This window comes from Rhinolophus hipposideros (assembly GCF_964194185.1).
Source record: "Rhinolophus hipposideros genome assembly, chromosome: 10".
Lineage (NCBI taxonomy): Eukaryota > Metazoa > Chordata > Mammalia > Chiroptera > Rhinolophidae > Rhinolophus > Rhinolophus hipposideros.
The window spans coordinates 8,215,756-8,229,402 of NC_138056.1; the positions used below are offsets into that span (position 1 = coordinate 8,215,756).

The window sequence follows — 13,647 nt, forward strand, 5'->3', positions numbered from 1 at the left end:
TTGCTCCAGCAGCCCCAGGACACTAATACAAAAATCTAGCTCTCATTTGATTCTGCAGCCAACAGATCCAGGAGAGCTCCTCGCTAACACAGAGCTGGAAAGGTGTTGCAGAAGCTTCTCATGATGCCAACGTCTGTTTCCATGGTTCTTTTCCACAAATCAGTCACAGTGCAATGCTTTACTTCATTTGGAAGCTTATGGGGCCAGAAGCTTTGAATTGCAAGATGAAATAAGCCCCAGGCATTGCCCAGAGAGAACCAGGTCTTTTCCTTAAGTGTTGTCGTTTCTCAGAGACCATAGAGATGGGGGTTGGGGGAGAGTGGGTATGGGTGGGGGGTGTAGGAAGTATCAACAACCAAAAATTATTTATTTGCTTTCTGACCACTCTAAGGTAGCCCCACATCTGCAACTGTTATTTATGAAAGCTGTGAAGTTTCTGTCAAACACTGGACTAGCTTACACAGAAGGCACTCCAGAAATATCTTCCTACCTCTTCCCCATGTAGTCAAATCTGTGTGTCATACTCAAAGTGTGGCTTATCTGCAGTCACTTTGAAACTCAGCCTACATTCTGCTATCACTGGGCACCCAGTGATTCTGCTCTTGGGCACCCAGTTTGACAGTGAAAACCAGGGGATACAGATAAATTCAACATTGGCCCCAAACCAAGGCCATGGAAAGGAAGGCTGCTTCAGCCAAAAACGTGCTACACTATAACTGTGACCAGAAAACCTTCAGTTTATCTTGATATAATTGTAATTCACCTAAATTCGCTTTTTGAGAAAAGAAGTTTAAAGTTTTAGTCTGATTGAACAGTCTGACTCTATACAGCATGTCCTCAAATGATGTCGTTTAGTTCAACGTCATTTTGTTATAATATTGATGAGAAAAAAAAATCGATTCCTGGCCAGGCCCACGGTCTGTGTGAAGTAGATACGTTCTCCACAGGTCTGTGTGGGTTTTCTCCAGGTACTCTGGTTTCCTCCCACATCCCAAAGATGTACACGTGAGCTCTAAATCGTCCCCATCTGCGTGAGTGTGGGAGTGGGTGTGGGTGTGGGTGTGAGTGGTCCTGTGATGGAAGGATGTCCTATCCAGTTTAGGTCCTGCTTTTCACCCTGAGCTGCCAGGAGAGGTCCTGGCCACCTGAGATTTTGAACTGAAATCAGCTGATTGGAAAATAATAATCTTACTTGTTTTTATTCATCTTTCCTAAATGTTTGTATAGATCACATTTATTACAGTGTTTAATATTAAAAGTGTCTTGGGTCTTTTTTTAGAACTTTGGTGATATTTTTGTGACCAGAATATGCTGTAGGAACTTAACTCTTGTTTATATCAGTTAGCCTATGGGGAAATTCGTGTCATATGAGTATGGTTTCACTTAAGGTTTCACTTAAGTGAGAACTTACTGTAACTGCTTTTCCTTCCCTTACATGGAGGTTCAACTGTTTAGATAGTGAGTATTGTTTTGGTGTAGAATTAACCCCTGGTCGTTCACAGAATGTAAAATAATTTATGAGACTCTCTACAAGAGTATCCAGAGAAAAGATTTATTGAAAGTCAGGGAGAGAGAGAGAGAGAGAGAGAGAGAGAGAGACAGAGACGCAAAAGTTTAACCAGGGCAGAGTCCTATGGGGGACAGCTGCACCGATGAGAAGGAGTGCTAGAGTTTTATATTTTTCCATGCAGGATGCAGGATGCTTGTCAGGTTGCAGGGGAGGCTGCCATTACAATTGTCTTCTCCTGGGAACTGTCCTGTTCCCATCTATCATGGATGTCAGCTTGCAGGGGGTTGCTGTTGCAATTGGGAACTGTTCTGTTCCTACCTATGATGGATGTAAGGTGCTTGTCAGCTTTCAGGTGCTGTGCTGGTCAGGAGAGTCAGAGCCAAGTGGTTAATGTTTAGCTTGTTCCTGTTAGCCCACAAGCTCGCTCCTGTTAACTCTTTGACTGTCCCATCCTACCAGCTCACAAGCTCACTCCTGTTAACTGCTTACTTGTCTCATCACGTATGTTTTGGCTTAAAACGTGGCAGAAATTAAAGCATTATTTTGTATGGGTCAGCCAGACCCAGTCAGAAGAATGTAACGGTTTATTAAACTCACCTCCCCAGGAAGATAAGCTAGCCAAGTAAGTATTATACTAGTCTGAAGAGGCCTTAGGAGGAAACAAGACACTGAGAGATATGGGTCCCCTTCTCTTCTGCTGTATCAGCCTTGAAAGATAGGGACAGGTGAGCAATTGCTTGTGCTCTGATAGATGGGGTAGAGGGAGCTTCATGAAAGATGTCCCGGGGTTGCAGGGTTGACATTAGGGCCACCCTGGGGGATGGTGTAGGGACAGGGTGTAGGAACCCTGACTCTGGGCCTCTCCCTGTGAAGGGAAGGGTGAAAACCCTGTAACTATGTTATGGTCTACTAGTAAGATAGCGGGTATCAGACTTTATCCAATATCAGAATCACTGGGAGTAAAATGCAGATTGCTGGGCCCCATCGCCAGCATTTCTGATTCAGTAGGTGGTGGGGGGGGCAAGAATTTGCATTTCTAATAAGTTGTCAGGGATGTTGCTGCTGCTTGTCAGGAGTACCCTTTGAGAACCAATTGTCTCGGAGGAGCCATTGATATCTTGTCCTTTGTAAACTCTTTCAGCTTGAGGTTGATGAAAGTGTGGGATCCAGAGTAGGCGAACAGGATGTTAGGAAATCTGTGTCACTTTTGGTTTTCCTTTTTTTCATTAAAATGCCCCACGAATGATGTGTCAGCTGCTTTTGTTTCTTAAGTGCTTAGTGTTAGAGTGCTTAATTCAGTCCCTCTGTGTGGACATTGAAGGGGGATGTCCACACATCTACTAGGAGGAATTGAAGTACACAGTATTGTCCCCATACCCAAGGGGGATTTGTTCCAAGACCCCCAGTGGATGCCTGAAACCATAGTCTATAGCTGTGTTACTGCCCTGGGTAGGACTGTAGTCATCAGTCCCTTGGGGATGTGTTCTGTGCATAATATCTACATAACATGCACATTGCAAAATTTAGAAAGGAAACAATAAGTAAATAAGCTTCTAAAACGTAAAGCCCTTTAAGAAAACAAGTAAACTGTACGAAGCTTACTGGAATCAGGCAGCTCTGCAAGGCAGTCTGGGTAAATTCTCAAGATGACAGGCCACTAAGTTGTGTTTCTAGGGACAATGAGGCATCTTGCTTTCCATCCGTTTGGGGAAAAGTGGAAAAAGCACACAGGCAACGAGCCAAAAGGTTTATTGACTCATTGGAATTCAACTGGGGTCTGGTGGGCATCTGCCATCGGGCTGTTTTGTTTCCTGTTTGTCCCTATGCCTGGCAAGGAGCCCTGTACACTGTACACTACACAACACCACACTTCTCCTGAATATGTTTTCCTCATTCCACTCGGCATAACTTGATATAGGGTGGTCTGTATATTCTGTTCTGGGAAGGTGCTTAGAGGAATAGAAAAGCTCTCAAAGACCCACATTCACTGTAGGGAAATTATCAACCAGCTGTAGTGCAAGACCAATGTATTAGTCAGAGATTCTGGTTGCATTCAATGAAAGCCATCTGGCTAGGTGAAGGTGAAAAAGGATTTAGTAGAGAATATTAAGGATCTCTGGGTTGCTGTAAATCCATACAGATGGGAATAATACTGTCACACGGGGTGTCATGCGGGGTCTCAGCTCCCTCTCCCCACACAAGAACACAGGCTATGGTGAGGCCAAAAAGGAACACCCACGGAGCCATAGGTAGGGGAGCCATACCACTATATTCTCGCTGGCGGCTGGGTTGGAGACACTGGAAGCAGAAGCCACACTGTTCGCAACCCTCACTGCGCTGCTTGCTAGCTCAGCCACCATCTGCTTGCTAGCCCCCATTTTCTGCTAGCGTAGCCACGGCAGTTACATTAGTGGCCAATGGCTCACTGGTTACAGCTGACGGCCAACTAGCCACAGCTGATGGCCATCCAATCACAGTTGATGGCCATTTACTACCCGAGTGAGCACCTTTCCAAGTGAGGCTAAGAGACTGGAAACTGCACTCCTGGCTCTGTCCCCACAATACCCAACCATGCCGTGGGGCCTCTGGAGAATATCCACCTTTACGAGGCACCTGCCCTTGGGACTGGGCATCTGTCTGTCCAGCCCCACTTCCCCAGACCATCAGGTACTGTAACCTGCGGGAAAAGCAGTCTAGGGCTCGTGGGGCCTGCGCTGCTCAGCCAATAGACTGACGTAGGAGTTGGGTCATAGAATAAGCGTTTATGTGGGGACAAAGCCCCAAAAAGCAGTTTCCAGGCTTTCGGCCTCACATGGAAAGGTGCTGGCTCAGGTAGTAAATGGCCATCAACTGTGATTGGATGACCATCAGCTGTGGCTAGTTGGCCGTCAGCTGTAACCAGTGAGCCATTGGCCATTAATATAACTGCCGTGGCTACGCTAGCAGAAAATGAGGGCTAGCAAGAAGATGGTAGCTGAGCCTGCAAGCGGTGCAGTGAGGGTTGCGAACAGTGTGGCTCCTGCTTCCTGTGTCTCCAACCCAGCCGCCAGCGAGAATATAGTGATGTGACTCCCCTACTTATGGCTCCATGGGTGTTCCTTTTTGGCCTCACCATAGCCTGCGTTCTTATGTGGGGAGCGGGACCAGAGACCCTGCAGGCCGCCCTATACAACAGTTTATCATGAGAGAACCGGTGGTCTGAGAAGGCAGCAGGTTAACACCTCCAAAAACTGCCTTACATTCCCAGACCAACTGGGGATATTTAAGGGAAAATCAAGGCACTCTCCCAGAGGCTGTATGACATCTCAGAGGTCTGTTTCCCTTTCATGATGCCCGCCTCTGTCATCATATCTCTTGTGGCTCCAGTGGTCTGGGAACAGTGGAGGAGTAACCTGGATAAATGCTAAGTGATAGTTGTAATTAGCAAGCATCTACAAGTTGATTCTCTGGGGCCAGGAGCCGAAACAGAGCAGGGCATCCCGGGGGCATTCTGAGCTCAAGTCATAAGGGTGTGATTTACTGTTTAACTATGGGCCAAATGGAGTGAAACCAGCCCGGACGCGGGGCAGGGCATCCCGGAGCATTCCGAGTGCAGGGGGCCCAGCTGGGCCCTGCTTCAGTATCTTTGCTACTGTGCTCACTGGAAGATCACTCTCCTCTGCCACCTCTTCACCTTGCCCACTTCTGAATCCAAGCCTCACATGGAGGCATCGGATTGGTGGACCTCAGGTCACCTGCCCCACCTTTACTGCAAGGAAGTATGGGAATACAAATGTTGGAGTTATACGAAGAGAGGACAGGATTTATCATATAGAAATATTGCTGAAATGTAAGGAGAGTGTTGAAAAGATGTTTGGTGGCCACAAATGAGAAATATCCATTACTCCGTGGATGAAAACTACAGTTTTTCTTTTAAAAAAGCAACACAGTCAAAGGTAAGATTTAACCAAAAAAAAGTCCCCCCCCACAATCTAGTTGTGGAGGGCGCAACTCAGCTTTAAGTCAAGTCATTGTTTTGTTTTCAGTCTAGTTGTGGAGGGTGCAGCTCTCTGGCCCATGTGGGAATCGAACTGGCAACCTGGGTATTATGAGCGCTGCGCTCTAACCAACTGAGCGAACCGGCCGCCCCCAAAGGTAGGATTTTATGGCATAAATTATTTGAGTATTAGTGGATTTCAGGGAAGGGAAAGGAACTTGTGACAGTGGTTTAGCACAGAGAACTTGGAGCAGACAGATCTTGAATTTGAGGTGAAAGAAACAAAGGCTTTGAATTGGGAGAGAAGAAAACATTTTCGGTGGCAGATTCAGCATGGAAAAAGGTATTGGGTGGGTGGGGGGTGGTGACAATATAATTTGCTGTCCAAACCACCAGACTGAGGGTAAAAAGAAGCACTCTAAAAAATAATTATACTTGGGCATAAACTGGAATTGACCCAAGCAAACTGGGATTGACCCTATGGATACGAGAATCCCTTGCCTTCTCACCTCACCCACAAATAATTGAACATACGAGTATGTCACCACTAGAGAATTCCCTTCACTCCTGGCTTAACTTTTCTCCCTGCTTTAAGGCCCAGTTTAAATGAACCCCTCAGTTAAGCCTTCCCCCTGGTATCCCACTCAGGATCAGTCACACTCCTCCCACATTATATTAGTTTCCTATTGCTGCTGTAACAAATTACCACAAGTTTAGTGGCTTAAAACAACACAAATTTATTATCTTACAATTCTGAAGGTCAGAAGTCCAAAATGGGCTGCAGGGTTGTGTTCCTTCTGGAAGCTCTAGAAAAGAATTAATTTTCTAGCCTTTTCCAGCTTCTAGAGGCCCCCTGTATTCCTGGGTGCCTGGCATCTTCCTCTATTTTCAAAGCTATCAGTTGTTGGTTCCTTCCACCCCCACCTCTCCAATCCCTGGCATTACTGCCCAGAGGCAACCATTTTAAACTTTTTGCTGTGTCTTCTGGGTGTTTGCTCCATATCTCTCACTAATAACTCCAACTTCATTGATGTTAAACAATGATTTAACAGCCTTAGTCATTATTTATTGACTTCCTGCTTTCCGAGATACGGATTTAGCTCATTTACTGCCTCGTCTCCTTTTCTGCTTTGTTCTTCCCAATGGAGTCGTTTCACCATTTTCAGTTTCTCAGTTACATTGATAAATTTAAGTAATGAGCTTACTATTTTTTTGTGATTAGTTTCAGGTGTACAAAGCAACATAGTGATTAGACATTTATACCCCTCACAAAGTAATAACCCCCTCAAGCCTACTACCCATCTGACACCGTACATAGCTATTACAATGCCATTGACTATATTCCCTATGCGGTACTTTACATTCTGTTGATGTACCATGTTTCCCCGAAAATAAGACCTAGCCGGACAGTCAGATCTAATGCATCTTTTGGAGCAAAATTTAATATAAGACCCAGTCTAATATAATATAATATTAGACTGGGTCTTATAGTAAAATAAGACCGGGTCTTACATTAATTTTTGCTCCAAAAGACCCATTAGAACTGATTGTGTGGCCAGGTCTTATTTTCAGGGTAGGAGTTTTTTTCTGTGCGAGTGAGTGCCGGGGTTGTGTCTTGTGATACCGAAGAATGGAAACACGGACCAAGGAGAGGCAAGGAGTTTTTTAAAAGGAGAATAGTTTGGACTGGCCTGGTGGCTCAGGCGGTTGGAGCTCCGTGCTCCTAACGCCGAAGGCTGCTGTTTCGATTCCCACATGGGCCAGTGGGCTCTCAACCACAAAGGTGGCGGTTCTACTCCCACAAGGGATGGTGGGCTGTGCCCCCTGCAACTAACAACAGCAACTGCACCTGGAGCTGAACTGCGCCCTCCACAACTAAGATTGAAAGGACAACAACTTGACTTGGAAAAAGTCCTGGAAGTACACACTGTTCCCCAATAAAGTCCTGTTCATCCCCCCCAAAAAAGAGGATAGTTTATTGAAAGCAAAGAGTCAAAGCTCCGGAGCTGGAGGGGGTCCCGAATGGGGTGCCCAGTGACTGAGGCAAAATCTCTTACTTTTTTACCTTCCCTTGTCTGTTTGGGGAAGGGGAGCTGGTGCCTTCCTCTGCCTCTTTGGCACAGGCTTTTTGCCAAGCATGTTCTCAATAACATTTGTGCTGTGACTAATGAGGACAAGGAGCATGGTGACAGCAGGGTTTGAATCTCAGCTCTTTTCTCATGGGAAAAGTGACACAGTCCTTTGGCTGGGAATTTATAGATTAGGCTGAAGAGACTTATTTCAGAGCAGTAGCGTCTCTTACTGTCCAGAAATCAAGCAGGAAGAGTGTCCTCCACGGCAGCCTCCGCCATCCCCTCCAGTCGAGGTACGGAACGCAGTTACAGCTCTGGCAAGATGTGTGTCAAAGATGATTATTGTGGCCATGGGCTGGTGACAGCACAAATGACTCACGAATGGAAGCTGCTGGCTTCACGGCTCAGGGGATTATGCTGAACCCTGCAGGACAAATCAGTGCCAGATGCGCACCTGTGCTCCATTGCCACCTGCTCACATTACTTGCAAATTTGCTGAGATGAAGGAGAAGATTGAACATCGTTCAGGGAAAATGAAAAACTGGACGATGGCCCGAAATGTTGGAAATCTGGTGACGCTGCCATCATTGACGTGGTGCCTGGCAAGCGCATGTGTGTTGAGAGCTTCTCTGACTACCCTCCTATAGGTGGTGGGTCTGTTGGTGCAGCACTTCACAGGTGAGGACGCATAAGGAAACAGTGACTTTGTACACAAAGGCCAAATTCTGTAAAATTAAAGTCCACGTGTTACATACTAAGCTTGGTGTAGTTCCATCAATATTGAGTAGATTTATTATGTCAAATTTATTTTTTCATGTATTGAAATGTGAATTCTCACATTTGAAAATCCTGAGGTAGTTAAAATAACCTACAGTGAGACGTAAATACTATTGAGCACTGTCTTGCTACAGTTCATTGTATCCAGATTCCAGGAAAAATAAATGATACTGGAAGTTGAAAAAAAAAAAAAAAGACAGGGATGGAGATTTGAGTAAAGACCAAAGAAGAGAGATTGAAAAGCGAGAAAAATAGGATTTAAAAATTGCTGCACAGTGCATATTTCTATGTATTTTAAGAATGCAATTAAAAATAATTATTTAAAGTTGTTATTCTTTTGTTGGACTGTGTAGTTTTGGAAAATATACTGCTTAGAGACAGGACCAAGTGTGCAATTTATTCTACTCGGGTGCCTAAGTTCTTTCTGAGTCTCCGATCTTCCTTTACCTTCAAAATATTATACTTGTATAACCCCATCTTCCTACTTATTTTTTCTTTTTTTCTTTATTTTTATTTTTTTGACTTTTAATGACTGAAGCAAAAAAGATCTAAAACCGCAGCTTCTGGAAGAACCATTTGTTCTTGCCGGTCTTATACCTCTCTTCGAACTTGACCTTGGCCTCCCGTCGGGCTTTGCGTTTCAGAGCAGGGGCTCTGAAGACATCTTTGTTGACAACAGTTTTGTCCAAGGGGATATCCACAGAGTACCTTGTGGGCATGAGGTGATTGTAGTTATAAACTTTCACGAAAGATTTGATCTTTGACCTCTTAGCAATTTTCTTCTTGCCCATGGCAGCTGTCACTTTTCGGGGATAGCGGTCAATTCCAGCCACCAGAGCATGGCTGTAGGGGCGGTCTGAAGTGCCATCATCAATGTTCTTCACGATGACCGCTTTGCGTCCGGAGTAGCGTCCGGCCAGGACCAGCACCACCTTCCCAGGTTTCATAAACTTGCCCATTTCGACAGCAGCCACTGGGGCCTACAGCCCCTACTTATTTTTTCATTATGTGAGCAGATTAAAAACAATGGTTTGGCATTATCTCATCTCCGTCCAATGTAGTGGGCCAGGACAGGGGAGATGCTCCTGACCCACCAGAGTCCGCGGCTGAGGCAGTGGGAGTGTTCCCACAGGGCTGGGCACTGAAGGGTGCACTGATGGGAGATTCTAGAAATGAGAACAAAATGGGATAAAAGTGAGCTGCTTTAAATTATCACCAGGAGCCAGTGTCTCTAAACAATCTCACTGATGACATGATCCTCCCCGATGGACATTCCTAATGATTGTTACCTTGACTGGAGCAGACTGCTCCCAGAGGCCTGTCAATGACAAGTCCTGACCACGTGCAGTCAGGAAAAATGGTCAACACAGTGTCGGGAGGTAAATGTCAGCGATTACACTTGTGTAAACAAGCAAATAGAAATACTAAGTCAAACAGAATAAATCACCTCAAACAGAAAGTCAAATATCAGAGTGTGTGTCTCTGCCAATGAAGAATGTTTATTTATGCTGAATGCTAAGTGAGTGTGTTTCTGTATTTGCTCTGGTTCCATAGGGAATTCTGGCAGTTAAAGTAAGATCTCTACTTTTCAATCACTTAATTTACTCTTTTATGATCATGCCTGAGTCATTGTGTGATTTTAAGATCCTAAATGCCATCTTTTGGAACCACGGGTAGAGTAGGGTGGTCGGTGTGGATAGGAACCACTTCCCCCAGGCACACAGGATCTCCGGACTCCTGTCCTCAGCAGGATGTGCTGGTCACACATGTCCCTTCTGAATCAGGTTGAAACCTTGGGAATTCTCTAGCCCTTTGGTCTTCAAACTGGTCAACCCTTGCCAGGGGGGTAAAAACTTTTAAGGGATCACTTCTAGATAGTAATATCTAATATATTTTACCCCATACTTTGTGTGTTCTCACTGACTCTCGTTTCCTGCCTCCATTTTCATAATCACTCCTGCTCCGATTTACCAAACACAGACATGGAGTGTCCTCCAACAGAATCTCCATATAGACAACTGACTCTGCATGTACATATCTCCAGCCTTCAAAAAAAAATTTTAATAAAGACAACCAAGATGGCCTAGATGTTTTCTTACAACCACATCAAAATTACAACTAATCTACAAAACGACCATTATTGAGAATCGCCTAAAATCTTTTAAGCCTTTTAATTAAGGATGGGCAGAAAAAGCCACTTCCAGACTCATAGAAAGGACAGAGATGCGAAACGATCTGGTCCCGTATGTGACCATTAAAGATCGGGAGGGATATTTCAGCTTTGGAGGTTCCCCTCAACCCCCAGAAGAGCAAGAGATTCCAGCCCCACCGCAGTCCAGGGTTCCAGTTCTGGGGAGAGACGTCCCCAGAATTTTTGGTTATGAAAACCAGCGCACATTGTGACTGAGTGAGACTGAGTGCATCTGCACTCACAGGTGCTCCTCTTAAAGGGACACCACGTGGTGTTACCCAGGGATGGAATCACTCACTCTGAGCTCCTGCGCTGGGGCAACAGCTGGAAAAGTGACAGGACAAATGGTGGGGAACTGAGTTGTCTGGCTTGGGATGGGAGGCTGGAGAGGGCTTCCTCCTGGATGGTGGGTGGAGTTACTAGCGAGCTGAAGCCATTGTTTCTTTGTTGAGCCTTCCCTGTTCCCGGAGTGTGAATACTAGCAACTGCCATATCTGACTTTCCACAGTTCAATTGCCATGCCCTGCTGATTGGATATCTGGTCCCACACAACTTTAGTGCACACCCAGGCTGCTTCAGTGGCTTTTTTGTGCAGACTGCTGCCTTGGCTCAAACTGCAGCCTTTCCTAGGGTCTCTCAAAGGTTCGCAAAACCCAGACAAGCAGCATCTTGAGTGAGTCCTGTACCTCTGACTGAGTAGCCCTAAGCCAGCACTACCGGCAGCCGACCTTGGTTCACACTTGTCCTCTCAAGGTGCTTCAAAGCACAGCACGGGTGGCAGCATCTGTGGATTTCTTTCTGGTTTCCGTTGGGTGGCTCCAGGTGGGGCATGGCCTGTGGCTGAAGTAGACCTACAGCAGATCCCCTCCAAGGTGGTCTTGGGGCTGGTGCCCCAGTGGCCAGCTTCAAAATGAGCTGGAGCATCATCCAGCCGCCTCCAAGTATGACACACCCAAAGGGCGGATTGGGCGGGCACCAGAGTCCTGCTGAGACAGATCCTGCTCTGTAGGATCGGCCCCTGCACAACAACTCTTCCACTGTAGTCCAAGCCGGTCCTTACAACCAGTGAGCCAAAGGTCAGTCCTTCCCATAATGTGCAATTACCAACCAAGGCTCCACTACAGGAGGAGGGCACACACAACCCACACAAGGGACACCCTGGAGTGCGAGACTCAGGAGGACAGAAAGACTGTGGCACTGAATGCCACAGCACACCTACTGTGTTTTTACTTAGAAGGTCACTCTTCTAAGAATGGAAGACATAGCATCCCTCTGTAATACATAGAAGAAAACACAGGGAGGCAGCCAAAATGGGGAAACAAAGAAGCATGTCCCAAATAAAAGAACAGAGCAAAGCTCCAGAAAAACAACTAAGTGAAACGGAGATAAGCAATCTATCAGACACAGACTTCCAAACACTGGTTATAAAAATCGTCAGTGATCTCAGGGAGAACTTCAACAGAGAGATTGGAAGCCTAAAAAGGGAGATGAAAACCATAAAAAAAAACCAACCAGTCAGAAATAAAGGAAACTAATGGAAATGAAGACTATATTACAGGAAATCAACAGTAGATTAGATGAAGCAGAGGATCCAATCAGCAATGTAGAAGATAAGGTAGCAGAAAACACCCAACCAGAACAGCAAAGAGAGAAAAGAATACAAAAAATTGAGGAGAGTTTAATATTGCCTCCAGGACAATATCAAGCATAGCAACATTCACGTTATAGGGGTACCAGAAGGAGAAGAGAGAGAGAGCAAGGAATTGAAAACCTATTTGAAGAAATAATGGCAGAATGCTTCTGTGATCTGGTGAAGAAAATAGACATACAAGCTCAGGAAGCACAGAGTCCCAAACAAGATAAGCCCAAAAAGGCCAAAACCAAGACATCACAATTAAAATGCCAAAGGTTAAATGTCGCGTCCCGCACAACAAGGGCAGTGAAGAGGCGAGAAGGGGCGGTTTGGGTTAAGTTTTTAAGAAATAAACAAACAGAGACTTAATGCTGTTAAATTTCTCAGAAGGCCAGGGGTCTCTCAGTCTCAGAGGACTGGAGCCCTGAACAAAGCCGACTGGAGGCTTTTATTGATAAGTATACAAGGGAGTAACAGTGTTTTTGGCACGGTTTGTGAGACTCACTTATCACGTTATAGAAACATCCCAAGCCAATTATTTTAACCTTCAAACAGCCGAAGCACAAGTTCCCATGATGTCTTACCTAAGGTCTGTACCTTCTCAGGGTCAAGTCTCTCATAGTGTAACAGCTCCGTAGAGATAAGTGGAGAGAACTGATCTTTATTGTTTTCATGACTTCTCTCACAAACAGGTGCAAGGGAAAAGCCAGGGCACGCAACAGACTTTCCCAGGCAGAGGGAAGGGGAGGCAAGGCCCCTTCCCTTATTCTTCTAAGGTAGCTCATTAGGGGTCCCCACTCGGTTCCGCCTGGCTTAGGTTGTATCTCCCGTGAGATATCTTACCCGTCTTTGGCTGCAAACCATCTTTTGGGGACCAGACAGAGAGACATAATGTGTAAACACAAGGATGGAACAGAGTCCCAGAAAGGCTCAATCTCACAAACTCTTCTTTCCTTAAGGAAAGACATGGAGGGACAGTTGGCTAGGCTGTTGTGCGACTACAGTTAAATACAAAGAGTGAGTCTTAAAAGCAGCAAGAGAAAAGCAATTAGTTACCTACAAGGGAGCCTCCATAAGACTGTCAACTGATTTCTCAACAAACTTTGCTGGCAATAAGGGAGTGGCAGGAAGTATTCCAAGTGATGAAAAGCAACGACATACAACCAAGATTGCTCTACGCATCAAGGCTGTCAATTAGAATTGAAGGACAGATAAGGAGCCTCCCAGATAAGAAAAAGCTGAAGGAGTTCATCACCACCAAACCAGTATTACAGGGAATCATAGAGTGAGTTCTTTAAGATGGGAGGGGCGTTAAGGATGGATGAAAGGAGAAGGGATCAAGAAGTACTAATTGGTTGTTACACAGTAGTCACGGGGATGTAGGGTATAGCATAAGGAATACACTCAATAATATTGTAGTAACTAGGTATGTGCCAGATAGGTACTAGATCTACAAGGGTGATGGGAATGGGGGTGGAGGCAGGGTGA

The 13,647-nt window shown here is 45.5% G+C and overlaps 1 protein-coding gene across 1 annotated transcript; it reads right to left on the reverse strand.

Annotated features, from left to right (window-relative positions):
* Positions 1-8,857: 8,857 nt before the first annotated feature.
* On the reverse strand, positions 8,858-9,314 carry LOC308504128 (large ribosomal subunit protein eL27-like). The gene has a single exon (XM_081064272.1). The coding sequence runs from the start codon at positions 9,292-9,294 to the stop codon at positions 8,884-8,886; it is 411 nt and encodes a 136-aa protein (XP_080920398.1). The 5' UTR covers positions 9,295-9,314; the 3' UTR covers positions 8,858-8,883.
* Between the last annotated feature and the right edge of the window lie 4,333 nt (positions 9,315-13,647).

What these genes read in the sequence shown, in the direction of transcription:
- LOC308504128 (XM_081064272.1), bottom strand. Translation starts at nt 9,294, where the DNA reads ATGGGCAAGTTTATGAAACCTGGGAAGGTGGTGCTGGTCCTGGCCGGA.